General features: G+C 36.9%; 1 protein-coding gene across 1 annotated transcript; it reads right to left on the reverse strand.

Annotated features, from left to right (window-relative positions):
- Nucleotides 1–749: 749 nt before the first annotated feature.
- On the reverse strand, nt 750–9,711 carry LOC121636258 (ras-related protein rab7). Its single transcript, XM_041979615.1, has 6 exons — nt 9,370–9,711; nt 4,335–4,397; nt 3,394–3,520; nt 3,002–3,220; nt 2,302–2,430; nt 750–2,140 (listed from the first exon to the last, which is right to left on the reverse strand). Exons 2-6 carry the CDS (start codon nt 4,385–4,387, stop codon nt 2,045–2,047), a joined length of 624 nt encoding a protein of 207 aa, XP_041835549.1. The 5' UTR covers nt 4,388–4,397; nt 9,370–9,711; the 3' UTR covers nt 750–2,044.
- Between the last annotated feature and the right edge of the window lie 1,119 nt (nt 9,712–10,830).

The raw sequence follows: 10,830 nt of genomic DNA on the forward strand, positions 1-10,830 counted from the left end.
GGTTAATTTAATAAGTTTTAATATACAAAATATATAAATTTACTACCTTCTAAAAGCCTCTACATGACTCCATGAAATTAGTCACTGAAAGTATTAAAAAGAATGAAAATTCACTATCTTAAGTGAATTTGTGAAAATCAAAGCTAAGATCAGATTTTGGCTCCATACTGGTTTGTTAAATAGCATATCTTGCATTCAGATGTGCAATGCAATTATTTCCTGTTAAAAACCCATTTTCTCTCCTTTTTTAAAATCTCCGTCATCTCCTTCCTTCCCCACTTGTAGCTAAACAAAATAAAATCTAACCACAAAATGGCTCGAATCTGAGGTAATATGGGCACATGCCTTACACTGTGGTTGCTCCTGATCCTGCTTGAAATAGCATTGAGTGATTGATTTTGTGCAGGCTCTTAACAGATTTAGGAAAAGTATAGGTGTGAATGTAGAATTAAAGCATAAATGATTGAGATTATATTTTACATTTAGAATGGGTTAACCGGGAAGTGAGTTTCAGAACCAGTTTCTTGCTGACAAGTTAAAACAGGTTGAGCTAGTTGACAGATGTGTACCTTGTGACACTCACACATTCACTCACAGGAGTGGGAATGATCAACCAACCTAAGACAAAAAAAAACAAACAAACCTGAGGATAATGCTAGCAAATCAATACAGAGAATTACACAAATATTTAGCTTGTATACAACACATAAAATACATAAAGGTTGAGATGAAAAAAGCTAAACTATCGATATATTCAAGAATTTTATTATTTGACGTTCAAATTTTCTTTGACAACATCATAGGCATTGAAGTAATGTTTTCTATAAGGAGGAGGAGTAATATCAGGGCAAATAGTTGGATATTTTCTTTACATGTAAAGAGAGAACATAGATTTCAGTTCAATCCTTTACCATCTATACACCGTAATACACAATCCATTAAAAATATTAAGTACTTAGCCAACCTGAGCTACAAGCAGATAGAACAGCAATAATGAAGACATGAAAGAAGACGTGTAAGCAGTGTTGGTGAAGCATATAGTAATTCTTAAGCTTTTAAATATGGCTGATGAAGGGATGCAACACATACAGCAGAAATAGTATCAGTACAAGTAATGTTACAGAAAAAGGCTAAATCAATACATCAAGGAATTGACATTTTACACTGTGACTTAATTCGTACAGTAACATATGCTCTGCAGTGTGAGGCAGTTATAAACCCTAATCCTGGAGGCAAAAGGCAATACAATCAGCAGAATATTCAAATGATTCTCAGAAGATATTTGAAGAAGAAATAGAGCAAGAAAGCATAAATTTGAAGCTCACCAAAAGGCATGTGGTGGAAGATGTTGCCTAAAATCAGTCACCCCCTCTTCAACATTTAAAGGCAAAAACATGGAAAGTGCAAAAAAAACAAAAACAAAAAAAAAAAACAAATATGTGTTTCAGACTGGCTTTTAGAATAGCAGCCAATTTACCAAGAAAAAAAACAAAAACAAACTAAATTTAATTCTATGAGATTTTTTATTTTTATTTTTTTATTTTTTTGACTGATCGGCAAAAGAAAGCAAACAGAAAATACGACACTTGGGATGCTGACATTAGCCAACATTGTCTCACATTAAAGAGCATCAGCCTGTCCATCCAGAGTTCCCATTGCACTCTCTGAACATGGCTCCATCTTGCCCTCTCACTGAGTAAGGAGGAACACCTGTCAAATATTGGGCAGGACAGGAGTTCACTTGCTACCAAGTCAGGATCTGCGAGAAGGGGTGTCATTCTTCTTTGTGATCTTTGGGCACTGGATTTGTCATTAAATTATATAAGAGTACGCTAGTGTATTAATTTGTGTACTAAGTGAGGGGAATACATCCATGTGCGGCGTACTGTGTGAAAGGGGGGGGCGTGTTGATGGAATGAACAGTGTTGTGAAGGAGGAAGACCAGAAGGGAAGTCATTTCCCTGGGAGCAAGGTGGAGGTGATGTAACAGGGTAATGACCGGGTGTTTCAGAAAGCCAAAAGAGAAGATGGTCCAAGTTGTTCCTCAGCAGCTGCAGCTTTCTGCAGAAGGTTTAGCTCTGTCGTTCCTATCCAGCTTTATGGGCTCTGGGAATTCATTATACAGCTCCACCTCTGTCTCCTGTGAAGCATCGAGAGAAAACAATCAGTGCTGAGGAAACCAAAACTTCTCGGAGGTTATTTATATTTGCTTTTCAGACAAACTAGAACATCTAAAATGAAAGCTCACATACACTAAATTATTATTTTTTCTTTTACCTATTAAAAGCAACCGTAACTCACCTGTTTGAGGGCGTTACGTGCAATAGTCTGGAATGCCTGTTCTACATTTATGGCTTCTTTGGCACTGGTCTCAAAGTAGGGGATGTTGTTCTTACTCTGACACCAAGCCTGAGCCCTCTTGGTGGTCACCTGTGAATGAAAAGCAGAAAATAAGACTTGATGATGCCCCCAAAAGACACAACATTTTTATTGAGGCCATAAATGTTAAACTTACTCTCATTTCATATAATAAAATGTTACTAAAGTTTACATTTAACAGTGGCAATAAAAAGTGTGCAAGTGTGTAATGATCTGGTAGTTTGAGGTAATTTGCCAATGGTGAGCAATTAACTCACCAACATGAGGAATGTGAGCTACACACTTAACTGGCTGCAAACAATGACTCTGTTAAGGTAATGACATTCTTGGCATTTCACCAAGTGGTCTGCCAATTCTTACAAAACAGTTTAATATTATGAATATTTTTACTAAAGCACATCTGCTAATTATGAGGGTTTTAGTATTCAAGGACTCATTCATTCCTGCAGCATTCACAGTTAGCCTTTAATATTGCAATATGACTCTACTACAGCTCAACAATCATTAAGAAAAGGTCTGTGCACATGTAAGAGTATAAACAGCACATCTATTGTGCTAGAGTATTCTTTTATGAACTTTAGACCTGGCCTCTGTGTTTTAGGAATCTGAACCTGATAACAACCTGTCTATTCTCCAAGTCAATCTTGTTGCCTAGCACCACAAAGGGGAAGTTCTCAGGATCTCGAGGGCTGGCCTGGATTAGAAACTCATCCCTCCAGCTGTCAAGTGTCTTGAAGGTGTTGGGCGCAGTCACATCAAACACCAGCACACAGCAGTCTGCCCCGCGGTAGAATGCAACACCCAAAGACTGGAACCTCTCCTGGCCAGCTGTGTCCCAGATCTTGATAATGAAAGAAGAGGGGATGGGAAAAAAAAAAGGGTCAGTGTACCAGGCTAAAAGACAAAACAGAACAAGGATGTCTCAAAATGGATTAAGAAAAATGTAATTCACAACTACTTAAAACGAACGTTTTAAATTCTGACAAGATCAAAATCTTCTAGTGGTAATCGTACCTGCATTGTAACAAGCCGGTCGTCCACCATGACCTCCTTGGTCAGGAAGTCTGCTCCTATTGTAGCTTTGTACTGGTTACTAAACTTTTTGTTCACATACTGGTTCATTAGGGAGGTTTTTCCAACGCTGAGAAGACAGAAAACAGAAAGATATCAGGAATGAACAAAACTGAAATCCAGCATGAAACATGCACTGATTAAATTACCTGCATTCACTTTGAGTTGACTGATATATGGATACAACAAGAGCAAAGTTAAAAGTTACTACACGTTCTGCATGGATAACCAAGTATAAATGCAACAAAAATATTGAAAGAGTGATTAAAACCAGATTCTCCAAACCAGTTTTCAAATGTAGCAACTGACCACTGTGAGTCTTGACTCAGATGAAAAACAGCGTCACTCAACCTGGATGCTAACTACTGTTTCTATCGAAGTGTCGCACAAATTTAAAGTGATCTTCTGAAATGTTTAAATAAATAAAAAATTAGCCGAATTAACTAAGTTAAACAGCTTGTTCACAAAGTGGAAATAGGGGTAATGGCTGCAATGAATGGATTAATTGTCAGAAATTAGTGTTTATGTCTGAATGAGATTAAACTTTTGGAATGGTGCACTTGGTGCATAATATTTACACATTGTACCATTTATAAAATGAGAAAAAAATGTAATAATTTTGATAGAATAAAGTGCCAGTTGACAAAAGCCTTCGTAGCCCACAGAGGGCAGGAGTAAGAATGTAATAGCAGTGACAAGCACAGACTTTAATCTGCCTGGAGACAGCTTATGGAGCAACTGTAAACAAGGAAGCAACGAATCATACATGCAGCCAAAAGGCACATAGGTTTTTTCAACTCAAACTATTTTTAGAATAGAACTTGTCCTCACACACACTGCTAGCTTTGACATGTGGAAGAAAACTCATCCATTTTGTGACTCACCCAGAATCACCCAGGATGATGACTTTCAAAAGAACTTTCTTCCTGGATGTCATTTTTCCACAGCTGAAAAAAAAAATAAATGCACAATAGTTTAAAGTCTTTCGAACCTCGTCATTGCAAGTAACTAAAAATCGACAAGTTTTCTGCCGTTTGGGGACAATAACACTTATACATCTAACATTTAGACATCTGATTAGATGCACACTGATCTACTGGGAGGCAGTCCACAGAGTCGTGTGTCAAGCTTGAGACCAATAAAATTTGAATGCTACTCATTCCAGTCATGTGCTTTCTAAGCTGTTGGGAAAATCACGAGGAGCACATCATTCTTTCTCTTTCTCTCTCTCTCTCGCTCTCTCTCTGGCACAGACACAACAGGAAGTCTTTTTTTTATAGGGTCAACAACTCCTTGCTAACACAACGGTCACCAACCTACTAATGCTGCCATCTAGATCAAGAGTGTCCAGCTCTAGTCCTCAAGGACCACAATCCTGCAGGTCTTCAATTTTTCCCTGCTCCCACACACCTGACTCAAATTAATGAGTCATTGTGCTGAACGTCATAGTTTGCTGGATCCATTTCATTTGAGTCAGGTGTACTGGATCAGGAAAACATTGAAAACCTGCAGGACTGTGGCCCTCGAGGACCGACTTTGGACACCCCGATCTAGATGATAGTTAGGGTTTTCCTATCTTACCTATCTAAGATTACTGCCTTTACAACAAGAGCTTACAGACACTATGTATAAACATTTTTGCAAAGTCTTACGATCTGTCTTCATGAACACACAATAGTAGCACAATTAAAATATATACAGTTCATTTAATATAAAGTACATATATTATATAAAATCTTAAATTTAAGTTTAAACATTTTTCTTCTGGTTTATCCAACAAAAAAGATGCACAGGTCAATTCAGTTGTTTATACCCGTCAGAGATTGTCACATTTCTTACAGCAATTACATAGTTCAGCATTAGGTAAACTTCTTATAACCCAAATCTACATTGCCACTCAGTGGCATGTTTGATGTTTATCTCTTGAAGTATGATCTTTTAAAATTGCAAAACACAATAATTATGTCATATAGTGTACAAAAGATAGATTCTTCCACTATCTATGCACAAATTCTGTATATATTTTCCTATTTTTAGAAAAAAAAGAGGAATCTCCTCATTAGGTCACTCAGTATGCCAGTATTCAGGCCTCTAAGTAAATATTTACTACGGTTCTGTCAAACTCTGATTTTTGGCAAACTAAAATTGTGTGTTTAGACACCTAATGAGTTAATGCAGTGATTAACTTTGCTAAAGCATTTTTCATTTGAAACTTCAACTTGAATAAAACTCACAGAAAACTTTAAAGGCCTGTGAAATTTAAGAATTATCTGTAAATCATTTTGTGAACAAATATGCGAGAGACTAAATAAAGCATTTCATAAAAGGCTGTTCTACCCATTACACTTTCTTATTTGTAACATGCAAACAGTCACTGTATTGGACCTTGGGGAAAAAAAATCTATGGTGTGTATGTAAACATTCTGTGAGAATGGCAGCAAAATAGTCTATTTAAAAGTAATACTGAAATTAACGTAAAAATATTTGAACAATAGTAAGATTTGTGTATGCATGAGGGTGTCTTCTGAGCATAGTCTGTGGAGAAACATTAAATGCATTTATAATTGTAATATTCACCAATAAATACTTCATTCAGTGGGGCCAACATACATCACAAGCAACAAGCTGGTATCAACTAAGGCCTGTTACACACATAACGATTTTTTTAATCTTGAGATTTTTTTTTATCTGGTCGAGACCTCACACATGAAGATAAAAAAAATCAAGTTTTAATCGTACTGTGCGTGGTGTGCTCCGAAAATGTCATCACAGAACAACACACACATAATGATGCTGTCCCACAACTCATCTACAATCTAGTCCTCCGAGCTGGACAAAGGAGGACTAAAAATGTAGAAGAAGAACCATAGCAACAACCGTCAAAAAACAAAGAAGAAGAAACATAGTAACAATCGGAAAACACAACACACAGCATGGAGGAGGACATACAGGACGAGGGAATGATGGTGGTCTTGGAATTATTGTTAACAGACAAATACAGAAATGAAAAAAAAAATAACAGACTGGAGACGGCATGAACGCGGACTTTATTTACTTCCTTGTACCCCAGCCAGCTCGCTCTCTGATTGGCTACATTCCGTGCCACGTTACCATCCACACAGTCACAATGCACGAGTCGTCGGTGTTCCTCAGAAATCGGCTCTGAAATATTGAACATGTTCAATATTCCGAATTGTCGGCTACAACCCGTTTCGGAGCGGATTATCGGAACAAAGCGGCTCATAACACACCACAGACCACATGATAATTGGACAGGGAAATCTAACGATGATCTGGCGCTTGCCGTCCGAGGTCGGGAAGAGGCTAAATCGGGACAAAAATTGTTATGTGTGTACCAGGCCTAAGAAAAGCTGAAGGTTTTACATAAGCTGAATAAAAAAAATAATGGAAAAACAGTTGCAAGTTCTGCATAAAGTCCATTACTGGCTAAAAGCTGTCTCCAGAAAAGAAAAGGAACACCCGTATTTATTGTTGTTTTGGTCTTTTCAGCCAATCAGCTATTGAACATGGTTTCTTCTTGGGTGGAAAGTAACACCAGCTTGTCAGGATTGTAACAAAATTTAGTTAACATCATATGTACCACTAATGTACCAACTAATGTTCAACAACCCTCAAAAACACTTAAACTGCCAGCAAAAGCTGAAAAGTACACTTGCACACAGTAACTGAATGGAACAAGCCTGGCACTCCAGTAACAACTGTACTGTGAAGCAAAGAATAGCTGACAGAAGCATAAACAACTGTGGCTTACCTAAGTCTAGGTGAGCTCAGACCACATAGTCACATGATTACAAAAGAAGCTGAGATCAGGTATTTAACCCATGACACACTAAAGAACACTTAATATTGATTTTAAATGCCAGTTATTGAGGCTTTAGTTGGATTTTTTTTTTTTACCAAAGCTGACAACTTAAATCCAGACATAATCCAGACATAACACAAAGTGGCAAATATAAATACTGCTATCAAAAATAAATGAAGTAAAAATAAGTAGGCAGGTTTGTGGTATATTGTGAAAGCAAGAATTAATGTAACATTAAAGGTTTGTTTATTATGAAATAATTTGTATCTGAATTAATTTGCCATTATTCATTCATAAAGAGGCAGGGTTGCCTGTTCAATTAAAGAAATGCCACAGCAAGTTCAATCTGTTCTACTGCTGTTCACAATATCTCAAAGAACTGTGCAAATGATTTCTCAAATAGACAAAAGTGCACCAGCAAGTATTATATAACTGTTGAAGAATTCTCTTTGAGAAATGTGTGTTAAAAAAAGAAACCCAAGAAGTTCCAACAGATTCCCCTATGCCCAAACATCCTGGGCAAGATTAGCTAAAACTCACCTTTGATATGGATTATGAACACACACAAGACACAAACAAACTCTAAACTAAATATAGACTTGGAAGCTGAGCTCAAGTGTTTTTTTGTTTTTTTTAACATAAAGTTAGGTCATCCTCTAGTCATAACTAGTTTACATAGCACAGAGACTTCTCTAGATCTCATATGTTGCAATTGGTTCTAAAGTAACACACATGGTTTCACATAAGTCACATCAGCCTTTACAGACTTTTGTGCAAGCTTAGTTTTACACACATTACTGCTCTCAGTGCTTAAATATAGAATTTTAGGACTATACTTGATAGGAAAATACACACAACGAAATGCTTATTTTGTGCCTAAACACCATATTCAAATTAAACCTAATCCAAACTAACAGTGTAGCATCTCCTCTTGTACAGAGTAACCTGAGATGAGCTAAATACATTAGAGTAGCTGCAAATAACTGTAATCAACCACTAAAAAAAATAAAATCACAGAGTAAGAAAAGTCTTTATACACTGGCAAAAAAACAAAAAAAAAAAAAAAACAAAAAAAAAAAAACAAACAAACAAACAAAAAAAAAAAAACGGTTATATTTAACAAAGAAAGAAATACAGGATTTTTATGTTTTTATAGCGTTATATTTTAGGTTTAGTTTTTTCCTAACAAATTTGTAGGCACAAGTAACAAGCAACAAGGAGACAGAACCTGCAATAATTACTACATAATCACTTCAAATCACTCACAGTCGTTATTAGATCTGTAGGTGATCATTTTGCATAGTTAATTTTCTGTTCACTTATCTAAAACCAGCTAGATAAAACAATAATTTCCTATAATAGACACAAGCCAAAAAAGTAAAATTGCTGTGGGCTCTTTTTTTCTTATTTATTAACTAAAGAAAGTAACAGTATAATTTGAGTACGGGATATCTATTGTAACTGACTAATGTCCAACTTTAAGCAGTGTAACCTAAAAAATACAATCAACTATCAAAATACCTTAATAAAATATGATTCAGGTATACAAGTCAAAACGTATTCTTTAAAAAACACTGAGTTATAAACGAAACTAAAACTATGTAACACAGAACAACACTCAAGAATTCCAGTTGTCTGGTAACACAAAAACAGAGCTAGGCAGTACACAACCTGTTGACATGGGAGGTGAATCAAAAGTAAAGTCATGTTACCTATGTTCACCCTGTCGTTAGGTCCAAATAACACTCCAGAAATGTGCAAATTGTTGTGGCAATTCCTCCACGTCTTCAAGTATTAAAAGTTGACGAAAATTACTGATAACTCAAAGCTTCTCTGTCAATGTAAAGAGGAGGAGGCATCATTTTAACATGCTGAGCTCGACTACCCGGCTCTCCTTCCTTATTGGAGTCAACCCAGAGGAGCCACAGGCCGGCCTTGTTATTGCCAACCAGCTTCTCGAAAAACACTGCACCACCATTAGCTGTTTCAGCATCAGGTTAACCAAACACCGAACGCACTGCTGATAAAGCAGGCATGAAACACGGAACCAAACTGTTACTGCTGGCGTTACAAAAGAAATCACAAAAAATACTTACAAGTTGAACCACTCAGGACAGGTGACTTCTTGACCGTACCGGAGCCGGCTGCGAGCTAACTAGCTGTTATTGTTCAGAACAGCTAGCGTCAGCGGCTAAACTAGGCGTTACGTTAGCTAGCTCGCCGGAGCTTTACTCGTTAACTGGCGGTAATTTGGCAGTGCCACGTTTCGGATTTTTACAAAAACGTGTTGTCCTTTGAAGTGTCCCAAAAAATGTGTCGTAAATTGACAAGGGAACTGATCTGCAACTGGTGTGTAAATTTGGCACTTTGCTTGGGAGCTTGCCTGCCTGTCAGCCAGCTAACTACCTACTACCCCCAGCTTCTGTCTTCCCCTTTCACTTCCTCCTCCAAAACAAGCCCTGCGTCTTACGTCAGACGCAGTCCGCTTTTGTCATAATAATTTTCATAAACCAGTTTTTGTGTTCTACATTACAGGAATCACCGTTTGCCTTTGCCAGGGCAACGTGCAAGTCTGGGTACAGTTTTTGTCAAATGCAGAATATCCATTCATCCATTATCTGTACCGCTTTGTCCATTACGGGTCGCGAAGCTGGATTCAGCATTTTAGCAGGTGAGAGGCAGGGTACACCCTGGACAGGTCACCAGTCCATCACAGGGACAATGTGATGGGGCTGTGCCAATGCAAAATAAATGTGTTGATATACTATACCTCAAATTATTGTTTAGTTAAATCTAAATTAAATTATCATTTTTATTGGGGATTAATGACAACACAGTTTCATTGTGTCTGTGTAAAACAATAACTAATAAAATCACTCAAAGAAACAACACAAATAAAACAATTGTGAACAATGAAATTAAATAAAACAGGCATTCGGGTTTAGTTTCATTGGGCTAAAGTTAAGAGTTGATAAATCCACTGTTATGTGCATCAATGTAGGGGAATTCTCGGGCTTTTAAATCAAGAATCCTTGCACATCTTAAAGACTACCTCTACTTGTTTTAGAAATTAACAAGGCTTTTAAACTATGTGTGTGCATACTATCTTAGCACCCTGCACCACTTGTGCTTTTTCCATCTGACATTAAGCTCAGTCTTAAGTGTTAAAACTGTAATGGATCAGTAGTAAGTGAGATTAATTGTATTGATTTATTCTCAAAGCAGGAGCTTGACCATCCACCACTAGAGGCCAGTGTTAACCCATTTTAAATGGATCACCTGATCAAACCTTCAGTCAAGCTCTGAAAATAGACTATATTAACAAACTCAGACACAGGAAACAAAAATATTATCCTCTGTAATGTATTTCTCAATGTCAATAATACACTGTTACATATCTATATGAGTAGTTAAGCTATTTGAGCCTTTGCTTCCACTATCATAACCTATGTTGTAACAATAATTGTAACTGATCTGTTATTGATCAGTTCTGCACATAAATTTTGAGGAACTTTCCTCGTAAAGAACAACTTTAACTCTCTGAAGTTGATTGGTTT

This window comes from Melanotaenia boesemani, chromosome 3 (genome assembly GCF_017639745.1).
Source record: "Melanotaenia boesemani isolate fMelBoe1 chromosome 3, fMelBoe1.pri, whole genome shotgun sequence".
NCBI lineage: Eukaryota > Metazoa > Chordata > Actinopteri > Atheriniformes > Melanotaeniidae > Melanotaenia > Melanotaenia boesemani.

Bases quoted from the DNA above. Each gene is read 5' to 3' on its own strand.
- LOC121636258 (XM_041979615.1), bottom strand. From the start codon at position 4,387: ATGACATCCAGGAAGAAAGTTCTTTTGAAAGTCATCATCCTGGGTGAT. The intron at 3,521-4,334 runs GTGAGTCACAAA...CTGTCTTCTCAG, and splicing joins ATCATCCTGGGTGATTCTGG to CGTTGGAAAAACCTCCCTAA. The intron at 2,431-3,001 runs GTTGTTATCAGG...TTTCATTCACAG, and splicing joins TTGACTTGGAGAATAGACAG to GTGACCACCAAGAGGGCTCA.